At 50.3% G+C, this 16,675-nt stretch overlaps 1 protein-coding gene across 1 annotated transcript in view; it reads right to left on the reverse strand.

Annotated features, from left to right (window-relative positions):
- Positions 1 to 16,675, reverse strand: part of POU2F3 (POU class 2 homeobox 3) — a 76,947-nt gene that overhangs the window by 9,101 nt on the left and 51,171 nt on the right. The window contains exons 4-9 of the mRNA XM_079709574.1: positions 9,951 to 10,055; positions 8,613 to 8,715; positions 6,062 to 6,144; positions 3,579 to 3,761; positions 3,033 to 3,174; positions 952 to 1,088 (exon numbers count right to left, since the gene is read on the reverse strand). Coding sequence (XP_079565700.1) covers positions 952 to 1,088; positions 3,033 to 3,174; positions 3,579 to 3,761; positions 6,062 to 6,144; positions 8,613 to 8,715; positions 9,951 to 10,055 — 753 coding nt within the window. The remainder of the gene's footprint in view (positions 1 to 951; positions 1,089 to 3,032; positions 3,175 to 3,578; positions 3,762 to 6,061; positions 6,145 to 8,612; positions 8,716 to 9,950; positions 10,056 to 16,675) is intronic.

The raw sequence follows: 16,675 nt of genomic DNA on the forward strand, positions 1-16,675 counted from the left end.
TGACCCCTCCCACCCCCACCCAATCTTTGACCTTAGCTCCCTTCTCTCCCTTCTGCACCCTCCCTTACTCTTGCTGCTCTGAGAAAGTTAATCAGAAGGAAAAGCCAGGTCTTGTCATCCTGCCAGCAGGATGCAGCCATCAAGTCCTGAGTCATATGTGCTGGAGAGTCTGCTGGAGAGACAGGAGTCCTGGAGGCCTGAGGCCTGCAAGGTGGAACTAGGCCACAGGCGAGCCCTTTAGGGACCATGTGGTGTGGATGGAAGCTCTGGGGCCTGGTACCTAAGGGATCCTGATTAGAGGCTGTTTAGACCACACCTGTTTATCCCTCTTCTCTTCCCCAGCTCCCCCGGGGCACATAACTGGTATTATTAGTGTCCACATATTGGCTCAAGAACGTACTTTTGCTGCAAGTTCAAAAAGGTGTCTGTATGTAATATGACTACAAATATTTAAATGTATGTAGAAGAAAGAAATAGAAGGACGTGCATTTAGATGGCATTTGGTGGTGGATTTTTTTCCTGCCTCCCTGCATTTTCCAAATTGTTTACAATGAGCATTTATTATATATATAATTTGAAAAATACAAAACAATGCAAAGAAAATAAAGAATTTATATACAATGCCCTGGCTTTGCTCCCTTGATCTCAGCTGGATACAGAGATACACTCTTCTCTGGGATTCTATACCCCAGTCTTTAAATCTCCCGGCTCGAGGGACAATGGGCACCAAACAGAGGTCAGGGCGAGAAGGGTCAGTGGGGGAGGAAGTTTCTGGAACCCAGCCTCTCATTCAAACACCGGGGCACCTGGAGAGGGAGCGTGTCTCTGTGTCCTGACCCTTTCCCAAGGCAGGCGTATGGGGGCTCAGGGGTGGTGCTGAGGGGCTTGTGTGCGTCTGCTCAACCCCTGTGCAAGTCGGCCCACCCGTTGCCACCCAAAGGGCCTGCTCACATCTTGAAATCTCTTCTCCAGAGTCAGGCGGACGCTGGTCTCGATGCTGGTCCGCTTCTTCCTCTTCCTCCCGAACACTTCACTGAGGGTGGGATAAGAGCTGGGGGTGCTCACGGAGGGGTCTGATGGAGAGGATTCTGTGGGGAGGGGAGAGCAGAGGAGGCTCAGGGAAGGGAAGGCAGCTGGTTCAGGCTCCGGCTCGATGGACTTGGGGTCCAATGACCCTTCCCGGCAGGTTCTGCAGCCCCCTTCCCGACACAGGGGAACCAGACAGACCAAGAATCCTGCTTCCCCTCATTGCTCTGGGCAAAGGTCCTCCATGCCTCTCACTGCCGTGCCTCCAGCGTTTGCGGTCATGGTTCGGGGACACCCAGACATCAGCGGTGCGTGTGGGTGTGAGCGGGGGCAGGCAGAGCTCCTATGAGTGATGCCCATGAGCCTGTCTTTTATAAGTAGGCCTAGATGTGAATCCCGAGGAAAATGAGGACTGGTGTTTTGAGCTAAAGGCGGTGGCACTTGGTGGCGGAATGTTGGTGTGGAAGCCACTTCCTTTTCAGTGTGAGTGTTGGGGCTGAGGCTGTATGAGGGGTTGGCGGGGGTGTCCCTTAGGAAGGATTCAGGCGCAGCCAGGGAATCGCACAAGAAATGATCCACAAGATCCCTTCCCGAAGATTCTAAGACCTTCTGATCACCTCTTTCACTTTGACGCTCCAGTAAAACCGCAGAAGGATCAGCCTTCCACGGGCGGGGGTGGGGCGGGGTGGGCTGGGGAGCTTCCTCACCTCCTCCCTTGTTTCCACGTGGAGCAACTTCCGAGAGGGTCACACCCTTGGCTGCCCATCCCCCGCCTTCCTCTCTCTCCATAGTAACCACTGACCCACACTATCTACAGACGAGAGCCCAGCCGTGACACTGGCTCTGCTCCTAGACCAGTGGTTCTCAACCTGGGGCAAGATTCTGTACCACCCTCACTCCCCCAGGGGCCATTCAGCAGTATCTGGAGACATTTTTACACCTCTCAACAGGGGGCGGGTGCTCCTGGCATCTAGTGGGCAGAGACCAGGGATGCTGCTAAATAGCCTACATTTCATAGGACCGCCTCCGCCACAGAGCAATATCTGGCCCAAGCTGTTGCTAATGCCTTGGTTGAGAAACCCTGTCCCATGTTATACCGTGACACCAAACTCTTCCATTCATTATTGCAAACTTTTTGCCCTTGGCTTACATCCCGGACCTCCTGGCCCCCCACGCCTGACTGAATCCTCCTGCAAGCCCCACTCTTGCTGTAAGGCTTTCCCAACCAGTCCAGCTTGGAGTAACTCCCTGCCCTCTGAAAACCTACTCAAGAATTAGCCAGATGAAGATCTTGCATTGTGCCTACTGCCTCCTCTTCCCAGCCATGAAACCCTAGAAACCTACTTCCCTATTCCCCTGACCTAGACCTAGTCCAGACAGCAGTCTGGGTAAGTGTGTTTGCTCTGCAGACCTGACCTTTGTCTCTGGCGAGCTGTCCTACGGTCTAGGCTGGGTGTGTCTGGGGTAGGGAATAAAATGGGGCAAGTCTTCTTGGCCACAGACCTAAAGCTACGTCTTCCATGTGCTTTATCGGTAGTGAAGCTGACATTTTCATCTCTACTTGGCTGTCTCCTGTGTCTTATTTCTCAATTGGTTCCAGACTCAGGAAGAGAGGAAAGGGTGCTATGTATTGACTGCCAAAAGCCCCAACACAGAGGACTTCCCCGATGGTCCAGTGGGTAAGACTCCATGCTCCCAGTGCACGGGGCCCGGGTTCCATCCCTGGTCGGGGAACTAGATCCCACATGCATGCCGTGACTAATAGTCCGCGTGCTGCAAGTAAGAAACTCGCATGCCGCAACTAAGAGTCCACATTGCAACTAAAAAAATATATCCTGCACGCTGCAACTAAGACTCGGTGCAGCCAAAATACATAAATAAATAATAATTTTAAAATGTTGTTTAAAAAAAAAAGAAAGAAAGAAAGCCCCAACACAGACCAGTCACCATCCCCTTCCCTGCAGACCTTCTAAGGCTCCATCCATCCTTGTGTCCCCGAGGCTTACCTGCATCATTCAGCCACTTCTCCAGCAGCGGCTTGAGCTTGCACATGTTCTTGAAGCTCAGATTTAGAGCCTCAAATCTGGAGATGGTAGTCTGGCTGAAGTCGTTGCCATACAGCTTTCCCATCGCCAGACCCACGTCTCCCTGCACGCGGGGATGGAGAGGGAAGGACTTTGAGAGGTAGGTCCCTTCTCTCCTTTGTGCACATCCCTCACCATCCTAGCACCTATCCACACCCAGCGAACCTTTGCTCACCCTGGTTCCCTTCCAGTTTCTTCCCTCTAAGATGGAGACTTGGTTATTTCTCTCCCTAGACTCTGAGTGCGCTGTGCCCTCGTGCCTAGCTCCTTGCCTGGCTCTCATTCCTCTCCCCTCCACCAGCGGTGTTCCCATTTTCCCTGCCAACGGCAACTGTGCCCCATTCTCAGGGGATGCAGGAACACGGTGGGTTTGCCCCAGACACAATGAGCTCTTCAAACCTCCACTCGGGAACCCCAGTCTCTACTCACTCAACCCAAGTTCTTCCACCTCCCTGCCCCAAACCGAACCTGTGTGAAGCCCAGCTTAATGCGCCTCTGTTTGAAGGTCTTGGCAAACTTCTCCAGCTCCTCCAGGTCACTGGGCTCATCAGCTCCTCCAGAGCTGGGGAGATGCTTGGGGACTGGGAGATGCTGGGATGCTTCCAGATGCGGTTCTAAAGAGGATCCTGGCACCCCAGGGCACCCAACTGCCTAAGAGCAGACACACACCAAGCCAACGCACAAACAGTCAACAGATCAAACGCATTTCCTGATATTTTGTACTAATAGGCCCACTTAGAGGATGACAGATTGGATTCCTATTATTTCGATGGTGTGGAAGTGGAAATTGGAGTCTCCATGAAGGGACTGGCAAATAGCTGGAGTAGCTGGGGTAGAAACAGTAGGAGTGCGGGACAGGGAGGTGGCCTTTCCGGGTTTGTCTGTGACTCACTATTTGAGTCTGAGCAGGTAACTTCCTCCTTTCAGTTTTCTACCATAAAAGGAGCTAGCAGACTCGTTTACAAAGATCCCCAAAACAGATCTCAGAACGGGACAAGGAAAAGGTTGTTTGCCTTGCCTGTTCTTTTCCACAAAGCAAAGTAACTGAGGTGTTCAACAGGCATTAACTGAAGATAACAGAGGGCATCTGAAATTCATTGCATTAATGGAATTTCCATAAAATTCCAAACTCTTGTGACTGCCATTTTACTTTCTAAACAATCATCTTCTTTCCGGAGAGTATTTTGTTTTTTGGGTTTTTTAATCAAAGGTATTCCAGTGCTGTCTAAGTGCACCTTGATCTCATTTGTGGTTGTCAGGAGATATTCTTCTTTTAGTTCATTTTCATAGGAGAACAGACCCTTATACCTAGAATCCATGTTGTGCCCATTTGGGGTCAGGAATAAATCCAACCCATCCACAGAGAAGGAGAAGAAACCCATTAGGCTTGGGGTCCTAGTGGGCTTGTGTCCAGGGCAGGGGCTGCTACCGATGTGGATGGTGTGGCCTAAGTCCACCCTCTTCTCACTCCTTTCCAGTTTACTCTTTTCCGAGACTGGGGTTAACTTTACTCCTTTCTTCCAAGATATTCAGGCTTCCCATTCAGACAGGCAGCCTTGTGATGACCAGAGAGAAGTTAAAGACTCTTTTCCCCTGAGGGAGGGTCTTTTAGAACAGAATGATTTGAAACCATTAGGCTTTGATCCTGTTCCGCGCGGGAGAGAAGGTGGCGTGGACCAGACTCTCAGGACAAGGCCTCGGTCCTCTCTCAGCCTTCCTTTTCATGAACTCATGTGTTCTTTCATCCCACAAACATGTCTTGAGCTCTCTTCCCCCTACTCCCTTCACATCCGATCAGCGGCCAAATTGCACTGAGTCAACTTCCCCAACATCCCCTGTCAGCCCCTCCTCTCTATGCTTATTGCCACCACCCAAAGCCAGTCCCTTTACTGCTGCCCCAGGATGATCTTAATAACCTTCCAAACAGTCCCTCTGCTTCTGGTCTCGCCCGGCTCTCGTGTTATAAGACATGAGAGGTGATCTTGAACCCTCCCTCAGATCCCTTCCAGATCTAAGTCTGTGATGATGCGATTCGGAGAGCCGTCAGAAGGTCCAGGAGCTCAGGACTCTTGGTGTCCCCATTTCTATTAGCCACTAGGGGGCACCCACCCCCTTCCAGGGGCCTCCACTGGACTCCAGCCCTGTAAAGTCAGGGCCCTGAGTGATCCACGGGGATCTTAGCCCCGAGAAGGGACATTAGGGTCTCTACAGTCATTCCCAACTGTTCCACACGTCCAGCTCTGCAGAGGCGCCTCATGCAGCGGTGCAGGCATTAACTGCACCGGGTCACCCAGATAAGGGGAGGAGCAGCAGCTCCAGTGTAGCCCCTGTTACCCTCGCCAAGCCACACTCCCTGGCGTGAGGCCGCGTCTGGCCAGAGGAAGAGGTGCCTTTTTTCTCCCTGGCAAACAGGTGCTGTGTGGCACCACGGCAGCTCTGCAAAAGGCCCTCTCGCAGGCCTCCGTCCTCCTGACCTGTGCTTTGTCCCCTCCAGGAAGCAGTCTAGAAGAGCAGTTCTTAAGAGAGGCCCAGAGATGAGAGGCCCTGGCTTGGTGTTCTCAGGACATCAGGTCTCTGGGCTTCTGGTCTCCCCTTTGGCGCTTGAGAGCACCTGGGCAGGGCTGGCGGTCACCTTGGCGTCCCTGGAAAGTTGGCTGATCCCTGGTTCTCAGAGGAGTGATGCCAGGGCCTGACTGGGGCGGGAGTGGAATGCCTGTACACAGAGCAGGCTAGCCCAGAAGCTGAAATCTCTGGCTTCTAATTCTGGCTCCACCAGTGATACTGGGTCCCTCATTTCCTCTGGCTGTGGCCTGATTTTGCCCCCGTGCCGACTGGGATAATCCCTTGCGATTCCCTCTTCCCAGAGGGGTAAGTGTACCGTCAAGGGGGTGGGGGAAGCCTAGGAGCTTAACTCTGTCAGGAGCTGGGACAGGAAGAACGTGGGTGTTTACCTGGGACGCCAGGCCAAGCCCCGTCTGTGGGAGGAGGAGAGAGCTTTGCTGCTGTGGAAAGGAGAGAAGATTTGACTGCAGACCTGGGTGAAAGGGGAGGAACAAAGGAGCAAACGAATCAAATCCAGGCCAGCTGAAAAGACATGCTCTACAGCTTTGGAACCGAGATAACTGTCCCCGCCCCACTACCTAATCATGTCCATCCACCCCGCCTCCAGCCTTGTGGAGAGGCCCCCATGGGCACTGTCAGGATTGCCACACACAGGTGGAGGCGAATCAGACACAGGGATACACAGATGTAAACAGCAGTCCCCAAACCAGTCCTTCTGCTTGCCCGCCTGCCGGAGTGGTGCAAAGGCTGAGGAGGGTCAAGGCAACCTGCTCTGGGATTTGAGAGCCAGACCTGAAGAAACCCAAGAGGGAAGGAGATGTGGGGATGACTACTAAGAATTCAAGCTGGAGCTGAGGGTTTCCATTTTGCCCGCAGAAGCACCTGGGATGGCTACAAAGGCCTAGCCAGATTTGCAAAGATGCCGGATCAAGGGAACGGTGCCATACAGCTCCAAAGGGCAGCAGCCAATCGCCAGAGGCTCTGGGCAGGACCCAGACATTGAACACTTGGGAGGAAAGGCTGAGAGAGAAGGGAAGAGCAGGAGGCAACTCTACCTGGTGGTATGGACGCTACCTGCTCATTGCACGGCCTGAGGATCGCTTTCTCCAGGAAAACTGTCCATGAAGGGCTCTGCCTGGATGGTGGTCATGACAGTGGCCTCCCTCTAAGAAGAGCCACAGCCAGGAACTCTCACTTTCACTGTGGGAATGGGGCCATCAAATTACCGAAGCACACGATGAGGCAGGTCACCCCAATCACTCAGCACACAGCAGAAGTTTGGGTTCTCTATTGCCCCTAAGCTGTTCTGGGCCACTGATGTGTAGATCTACTGATGCTGACCGTTTTGCTCCTCAGTCTAAAACAACCAAGGCTTAATTTTTCGTTATTAAAATACATAGGCAGGGCTTCCCTGGTGGAGCAGTGGTTGAGAGTCCGCCTGCCAATGCTGGGGACGCGGGTTCGTGCCCCGGTCTGGGAAGATCCCACACGCCGCGGAGTGGCTCGGCCCCTGAGCTGTGGCCGCTGAGCCTGCGCATCTGGAGCCTGTGCTCTGCAACTGGAGAGGCCACAACAGTGAGAGGCCACAACACTGAGAGGCCCGCATACCGCAAAAAAAAAAAAAACAACATAGGCAAAAAAGCTCTTGTAAGGAGCCCTGTACTGGGAGTCGGAAGCTCGAGTACTAATAGTAATCTGACACTTACGTTGCCTTTTGAAGTGTACAAAGCCTTCTCACATGCATTATTTCAAATAACTCTCAATAACCTTGTGAGGCCGAGTTTTACTATGATTCCAGTTTTAGGGAGGAGAAAATGGAACCTCAGAGAGGTTAGGTAAATTTCTCAAGGAGACACAGCTAGCAAGGGACTTTTTTTAACCAATGAGTTTTTCTGATTCCAAATACTAAACTGTTTCTTTCCCCCTGTGTCATACACTGACCTCATTGGTTATATGCCTGAGCCAGTTTCACAACACTGCCTTTCAAAAAGAAACAGAATGAACTGTTACCTTCCCTTTCCTATTCCAGGAGTATGATATGTACTGTTTAGCTAACATAAATACTCACAGGTTCACATATGTTGTCATGCACCATCATAATCACACTCTGAGATGACTTGGTACCTAAGGATAACTATAACTTGGGCAGGTGCTAAGGACAGAAGGCAGGGTTGCGTTTTCTTTGGATTCTGGATTTCCAAAACCTCTCCTTGGGATTTGTACAATGGAGGGAAGCTTATACTTCATCACTTTCAGCCCTGGTTGGTGGAGATGGGAGAGGGAGAGGCAGTACAGTGCAATGCCAAGAACATGGGTTTCCGACAGACTTGTATGGAACTTTCTAGCAGGTCACCGGTGACATGATATGACTACCTACCACACGAGGTTCTTTTGAAAGATGTCAGGAAAATCACTCCGCAGAGCTCCTGGCATATCATGTTCAAGAAATGTTAGCTATTATTGTGAGTATTCTAATCTGTTTGTTCTCGGCCAAGGAGAAGTCGTCTGTGAGTAACTTCCCTGCCGAAGAAAACCTGAAAATGCTCTCCACAGCCTGTGGGTGGCACTGCCGCTCTACGCAAATGGAATTCCAGCTTCCCAAGGGTGGAAGTCTGAGTCCACGTCCACATCCTGGGGAGATTTCCAAGGATCCGGGACTCATCTGGACTGCGATTCCCAAGGTGTTCTGCCTCAGCTCCTGCCACCCTTGCGCCTTCGGTCTCAACTGGCCATGAAATTGAGGACGATGGGAGGGGGACGCAGAAAAGGAGACTCAACCTGGAGGGGCCACACCAGGTCGCTTCCTCGGGCCCTGAGGTGGACAAGCCACCCTTAATACTAGAGGGTGAGCCAGTCAGCCACGCCCCACACTTGGGTCCCAGCAGGCAGAAGCAGATCCTTAGCACACTCATCTATGTAGAAGCCGCCAGGGTTTCTCACCTTGCTGCCCAGGCTGGGTCTGAGATAGCAGGAACTGGGAGACAGACTGTAGGTGTCCGGGAACCAGCACAAGCTGCTGGAGAGGGTGGAGGGACGCCATGTCCTGTGCAGGGAGATACAGGCATCGCAGAACTTACAAGCTGCAAGTGTGGGCTGCATCTGCCCGCCGCCCGTCGGTCCTGTGGGTCTCCGTAGGGACCTTGCCCTGTGCCTCTGTATCCCTGTGTCTGACACATAGCAGCTACCCCATTAATGATGGTGTTGTTACACCTCCTGCACTCAGCCAAGCTGTGCCTTGCTTAAACTTTGCCTTGTTATTTAACTTTTGTGTGTATCAGAACAGTCTCCCAGCTAGACTGGTAATGCCCCAAGGGCACAGACTGTGGGTATTACCCATCTCTCAGAGGTTTACCCTAGAAAGGACATGCAATCCCAATTTTTCTAATTAAAAAAAAAAAAAAATCTCACACCACTTGATATGCTAAAAGCCGCTTTTGTCTTGGCCATTTCCTGGTCCTGAACCTTTCCTGGAGGAAGAGGCATGTTATTCGTTCTTAATAAAACCACTTTGATTAAACAGAAAGTCCATTTCCCCTGGCTTCCTCCCAATAGCCCCCAAGAGGGAAATACTACTTCCCAATACCTGGGGGATCTGGGAGTCCTCTGTGACCTAGACCCCCAGGGTTCTGTGACCATACAGGACTGAGCTTAGGTCTGTGCACAAAGAAAAGACTTGGTAAACCCTTGCTGAATAAAGAAGTGAAGGAATCAATGCACGTTCTAGTCTTAAATATTTCCAGGGAAGGGTCGGCTCTTTCCTCCCCTGGGAATCCAGATCAAGAAAGGGGCTTGCCACGTGGACACCCGCCGCCTCAGACATTTGTCGTTACTATTCCAGATGCCTCTTTATTCCTTCTAGTATGACAAAACCTTGGGGGAGAATGGGCTTACTGGGGACAGAGATGCTCTGTAACCACAGCACTGGCTGTCATCATGAGGCTCCCCTGAATATGGCTGGCAGACCCCAGCCCCATTGTTAGGGGCTAGCTAACCCCATTGCAGCTCCATTGTTTTGGCAAGATTGACTCCTTTTTCTTCCCGAGAGGTGGAGACCTCCTTCTTCCCAGAACTAGCCAGGCTTCATCTTTCAGGGGATTGTTCTGTAACCCAGCCCCCCTCCCAATGCAGGCCTCCAAGTTTCCCTGCAGGGGATTTTTTTAGCCCAATCTGCATTCACTGAGAGCCAGATCTAGAGGTGAAGCATTTTGCAGGAGGCTTGACTTAAACTCACTGGCCCTCTGAGAATATCAGGGCTTCCCGACTCGGGCTGCCATTTACCCCAGACATTTGGTTTCCAGGCATCATGGCAGGTCCTTGACTCGGGTGGCATGGCCGATGAGAGAGGGTCTGCTGCAGAGAGTCACTGAGGTCCTCGGTTTTAATCTGTAAGTGGAGGCAGGGGGAGAGCATCAGTTCTGGGCCTCCCCAGGCAGACAGAAGTGGAAACTTAGAGAAGACCGAGGCAGGAGATAGTGACAAGCCTGGAGAGTCAAAGAACTAGCTCAGCATCTACTGGGCTGCAGCTTGATTTTCCTGCCTGCGTGAGCCCTTCGGGCCGGGGCAGCTGGTAAGGAACAGAGGTGAGAGTCTCTCCGGAGTAACCATCCTCGAGATTGGGGAATCCACCTGGATTGATCGTTCCCGAGCACCATTCTGGGGCATGTGCTGGTACATGGTGCAATATATGCTCTTCCTCACTGAAACTCCAAAAAACGAGGAATTTTTGTAGTGACTTTAAACATTTCTTTTAGATTCCGAGGTGATGTTCTTTTTTCTTGGGGGGTGGTATGTTAGAATTTCTTTTAGGAAATGATGGTGATCCTAAATGGTATTTTTTAAACTCCCCACTTTCACAAATTAAAAAAAAAATTGGCAATCCTTTACCAATCTCCTTTATATTATGGTTTTTTATTTTCCTGGTCCACGAAATCCCAAAGTCTGGGAACCAGTTTCCCCTCCATTCCCCCTTGTTTTCCACACTTGTCTGCCCTCTGCATGCTGAGCTGCCTTTGCAGCTGGCCTCTTCAGCCATGTGGCTTAGGTGACAGTCCTTGCCTGTCTCCCTACAGGCAGGGACATGTCTCCTTCATAGTCACTGCTGTAGTTGCAGCCTGAGGGGACTGTGGTGGTTTGCAAACTCTCTCCAGCCTCCACCACCCTTCGGTGGCAGCACCACCCACCCACCTGTGGGCTTTCCAGGTCTCCAAGGGCAGGGCAGGAAGCACTACTTGTGCCCACCCCTCCTCCCAACCTGAGAACAACTACAGTAAGTCCCCTACATACGAACCTTCAAGTTGCAAACTTTCAGAGATGCGAACATGCACCTGGTTCCAGCAAGGAACCAGAACTTGTGCCATCACCGTCAGGTGTGAGTGAAATTGCAGCTTGCCCTCCATCTCCCACTGCTGACAATCCTTCAGCTCTACCATCTCCCACTTCCTCTCCCTCCTCCAGTCAGTAACTCTTCTTGCCTGTTCACTTGATGCCAGCCCCTGTATGCCAGCGGTTGTACTGTACTACTGTACTTTTCAAGGTACTATACTGTAAGATTAAAAATGTTTTCTTTGGGCTTCCCTGGTGGCGCAGTGGTTGAGAGTCCGCCTGCAGATGCAGGGGACACGGGTTCGTGCCCTGGTTCGGGAAGATCGCACATGCCACAGAGCGGCTGGGCCCGTGAGCCATAGCCGCTGAGCCTGCGCGTCCGGAGCCTGTGCTCCGCAACGGGAAAATTCTTTATTTTTTGTTTGTTTGTTATGTATTATTTGTGTGAAAAGTATTATAAACCTATTACAGTACAGTACTATATAGCCGATTGTGTTAGTTGGGCACCTAGGCTCTCTTTGTTGGACTTGCGAACAAATTGGACTTACGAATACGCTCTCAGAATGGAACTCATTCGTATGTAGGGGACTTACTGTACCCTGTTGCAGCGTTTCAGGAAGTCCATTGTGGGGATGGGGGCATTGGGTAGGGAGTATGCAAGTGACCTTGGATTCATATAATATGGCAGGGAGCTTGGGATGGATCTAGACCATACCTTATAAAAGACATTGGGGGACCCTCTGATGGAACCTCTTGGCCATAGCGACCCTGGCTTAAACCATTTTCATGGTCTATACAGGGAATATCACTGACATCCTGGAGTCTTTTCTGTATTAGTTTAACCCAAGGTAAAGGTTCAGACTAACAGCTCTACTTGTGTTTAATCGCTGTGGAAGAATGGTGCTTTGGATTACTCAACCAAGAGTTCCCTTTGGTTGGAGAGTTAGGAAGATCTTGTTGAGTGACAGAGACTGAGGAGGGAGCTCATGTCCTAAATATGGTGCCTTGTACATAGTGGGAACCGAATGCGTGCTAACTGAATAAAAGACATAATCGGAATCCACCTCTCCATCCTTCAGTGGGATACAGCGAGGACGACATCAAACAGGGAGCTAGAACTTGTTTCCAGTCCTAACTCTGACTCTAACAGATGATATAACCTTGAGCAATCGTTTCATCTCTATGAGACTTGGTTTCCCCATCTCTTGTATGATTCTACATCATTTTTCTTTCAGTCCTAAAATGGAATTATAAAATTCCAGTTCCGTGGTGTATTTGGCAGAATCTGGCTAGTCAATGTTGCTGTAGTGTTCTTAGATAAAGCAGATCTAAACAGCACTAGGAAGTCCTAGTTGCACCCAAATTGGTAAGAGGATGCTCCTTTTAGGGACAGTCTTTACAAATCACTCCTCCCTTCTCTCACCTAAGGAGGCTATTCTGGAGTCTTGGAAGCAAAGAAGAGGAAGGGAGAGTGTCAGGAAGTAGCACAATGGGGGCAGAGAGTTAGACATCAGGAAAACTCCAAAGGCATTGCCCCCCAGGAGTGATCTCCAGGACAGCCGCCATCCCTACCCCCAGTGCCCTTCAGCTCTCCCCACCCACACTTGGCATCTCCATCTAAGAAGCTTGCCGTCCTAGTACTTCCCCCAGGAATTAGAGTTTTCACATCCTAGATTCCGGGGAAACATTTGTTAGCAGGTTTTAAAAAGCTCAAAATAGGGCTTCCCTGGTGGTGCAGTGGTTGAGAGTCCGCCTGCTGATGCAAGGGATACGGGTTCGTGCCCCGGTCTGGGAGGATCCCATATGCCGCGGGGCGGCTGGGCCCGTGAGCCATGGCCGCTGAGCCTGCGCATCCAGAGCCTGTGCTCCGCAACGGGAGAGGCCACAACAGTGAGAGGCCCGCGTACCGCAAAAAAAGAAAAAAATAAAAATAAAAAAATAAAAAGCTCAAAATAGATGATAAACTACTTATTTCAAACCACCACCAATCTCAAGCTTTGCTCAGAGGGGAGATTTTACTTAAGCGAAGCCTCCCTTCCCCACAACTCCCTTCTGCAGCCCCCTCCTTCTCCTGGACGTCCCTCATCCCAAGTGGGGATAGGTGAGGCAGGATGGAGGGGGATGGAGGGAGAACATGGAAAATTGGAGCTCAAAGCACACTGGTGGAACCACCGCAGGCAGCTTGGCACGGCTCCAGCGCAGAGGCAAGTGGCAGGGTTCCTTTATAGACTCATTATGCGCGACGCGGAGATAAGGGGGTGCAGCTATGACACAGCTTGAAAACATGTGCTTTGCCTCCAACCTGGGTGCTATCTGTTAGAATCAGTGCCAGGTCTTCCTGCAACACTTAATTTCAGAAACCAGCGCCATCATAAAAGAAAACTCACTCTTTCATCTGCTTCCTGGATCAATTGCCCTCCAAACTCTTAGGGGCACTGCCGACCTCCCACTTCTGAAAATGAAGTGTCTGATAGCAAAAAAAAATCCCTCTGGGTGTAAGCCTGGGGCGTTTTGACAACTCTGTGTGTTCCTCTTCTCAGTTCTTGCTTTATCGACCTCTTACTCTTTCATTTTTCATAATTCATTACCCCTTGTGTGTGAGCTGCTGACGGTAAACCCCAAAAGAGACAATCCTAAACAAACCAATTTGAAAGACAGTGAAGCAGACTGCTTTTCCTGTGACAAATTCTAAAATCTCCACTTTGGTCGGTGGGTCTCAGAAAGAGCAGAGCTGTACTTGGAGGAGAAGAAGATACAGCAGCAGCTCTGCCTGCCCTCCCGACCCCGGCACGCTTCTCCGACAATTCTCTGAGAGTTCAGGGGCTAGCTAAGACAATAAGAAATCAAGAAGTAAAGTCCCTTCCAAATCCAAAAATCCCTTCCACAGCTGTCGAATGGAAAAGATTGGAGCCTTTCCAGGCAACTGGGTGTTGGCTGTGGATCGGGAAAATGAGATAGACTTCTGTTGGATCCCATTGACTTCTAATGTGAGAACCGGAGGCAAATTGGATGAAGACCCAATTTCCCCTGTACTTGTGAAAACCCAACCAAACCTACAGCCTGTCTGGAACCGTGAAGATCGTCTCCAGGGTCCCTTTGGAGCTTCTTCTCACGCAAGTGAGATATTTCTCCAGGCCCTGTTTGGGATGGACTAATCCCTGGGGACGTGGGTCACCACAGAGGCCTCTACCTGGTCACAGCCATCGGTCATCCCGTCCATATGTTAGACATGGCTTGTTAGTTCAGGATCTTTTCCACCCACTGAGCTGTGCAAAGGTGTTACACTGAGTCTTGGGCAGTGACCAGGGAGGTAGAAAGGTATCATGGGTGATTATCTTTTCTAATCCCAGCGAACTCCCTGACATTACCTGCTTTAGAAAGAAATAGCCTCATTCTGGGAAGAGAGAGCCCCTTCTGAGGAACTGGAAACCCTTCATACATTCCTTACTTGGCTTCACCGCCCAGCCAGGAAGTGTGGGGATGAGTGTTTATCTTCCCATCTCACAGAGACCAGGAGTGCTTCAGAGATGTGTGTAAAGTTACACGACAAGACACTGGCTAAACGCTACAAGAGAATGGTCCTCTGACCCTCCCCAGGTACTCTATCTACAAAACAATACTACAAACATCCCAGGGGTGGGAGAGAGAACAGACCATAGGTGATGTTCTGGCCCAGACCTACACTTGGACCTCCTTATTAACCATCTGTTTGGGGTCACGCAATGGGGCTGGAGTACTTAGCCTTAGCCCCCTCCCCAGCACATTTCACATGGCACTCTCTTGGGGGGAAAACAACTCAACATTTAGGAATCTATCACTGGCGATGAAAATGATCAAAGCTGTAGTGCCAGTTGCATAACTCGTTTGTGGAAAGTGTTTCATAAACATTTCACAAGAAGGAGAATTTCAAAGCGTGAACATCTCCCAACCTGCCTTCAATTACAGGCAAGATTTTTTCTTCTTTCTTCCCCCCTTCTATACGTCTCCCTAGCAGTGAGGAAGAGTTTCTGTTTCGTAACTGATCTATAAAAGGGTTGACAAACGTTTTGCTCGTGAAACGATCCTAAAAATATATTCCAAGCGGTAGAGTAGGGCAGGCAGGTAACTTATCTCAGATGAACAAGGCTGAGAGTCCCCTAAGAGATGCTGGCTGTATTTTTGCTTGGGGGACTCTCCTTTCTCCATGGCTCTTGGCTGCCCCCTATGAGTCCAAGGCTCCTGCCTCTTTGGATGCTCCCCTGAATTACCTGGGGAGATGGCCTCATCCAGTCCCTGGTCTCTAGTCAGACCTACGACAGACCAGCCTAGGCACACCTTTGTCCATGCACATTGGGATCTTCTCCTGGAAAGCATCGAACTTCTAGACAAAAGAGTGATGGAAGTGAGGAGACATGGGGCCCTTTAATAAACATACGGTTTCTTAGGAGGCTGGAGCCACTTAGAGTTGTTCCCTCCTGAAAAGAAGCTTTCCAAAGAGGCATCCTTGTTTTTCCTGCTTGTACCTCCTCTGGAAAGGCAAAAAGCTTATCAGTCATGTTATTTAATGCTTTGGCTTCAGTTCTTAGGGCACAGCACTGCTAGTGCTGACACATATCTGAAACCACCCCCCCCCATCATTTTAAGCCCATAAAAGTTTTCTTCTCCCTCTGGCATATAGGTCCATGCATTCAAGTTTAAAAACTCTAGGAAGGGGCTGTGCTCTCTTTGAGGACACATCCTCCTAGATATTTTTGGTGCCCAGGACTTGAACACCTTTAACCATTGTACCACTTCCCAGCCCTCGGGAGATGCCAGCAGCGTCTGCTTCCAGTGAGGAGCTGGATTGATGCAAGCTCTCTTTTTTGACCCTGATCTTTTTTTTTCAGCCACGCCGCGCAGCTTGCAGGATCTTACTTCCCTGACCAGGGATTGAACCCCGGGCCCCAGCTGTGAAAGCACTGAGTCCTAACCACTGGACAGCCAGGGAATTCCCAACCCTGATCTGTCTTGAATAAGAGTCTTCTGGTTTTCCTGGTTGCCTACCTGTTGGACAAGGACACAGAGCTACCTTCTCTGGTTCTTTGGCTGGGAAGGAGCGCCACACAGAACTGTTGATTCGCCCACATAGATGGCTGTTCTGCTCCCCAAGAAGTGGAATGGCAGGAGGTGGGGTGGGGTGGGGTAAGAAATGCTGAGCACGGTCTCAGAATCAGACTCTGAGAACTGTTTGCCAGTGGCTCTTCTTGGGAATCATCTTGTGTGTGAATGCTGGCTGTCATCACACTGTGTTCTTTTGCATACATTGGGTTGTCTATCATGGAAAGACTCTGTAATCCTTTTTAGAGCAGGGGATGGGGAAAAAAAAAAAAAAAGACATCCAGGAAATAAGTACAAGGCTCAGAATCAACCAGGAGACCTGACTTCAGGCTCTATCCCTGCCTCTAAAAACCTGCATGATCTAATATTTATTTACTTCACTCATCCATCTAGGCCTAGATTATGTCTCCACAAAAGGAGGTAAATAGATGAGATGGAATCTACTTAAGAAATTTGGAATGTATAGGAGAGAGAGTGGGCGTTGACTTGTGAGCCTACAAGTATGTTTATTGTGTCACTAGACCCATTTTGCAGATGAAAAGACTGAGGCTTGGAAAAGTTAGGAAACCGGCTGAAAATTACACTGCTGGTAAATAATAGATCTG

Source organism: Hyperoodon ampullatus, assembly GCF_949752795.1.
Source record: "Hyperoodon ampullatus genome assembly, chromosome: 7".
Taxonomy (NCBI): domain Eukaryota; kingdom Metazoa; phylum Chordata; class Mammalia; order Artiodactyla; family Ziphiidae; genus Hyperoodon; species Hyperoodon ampullatus.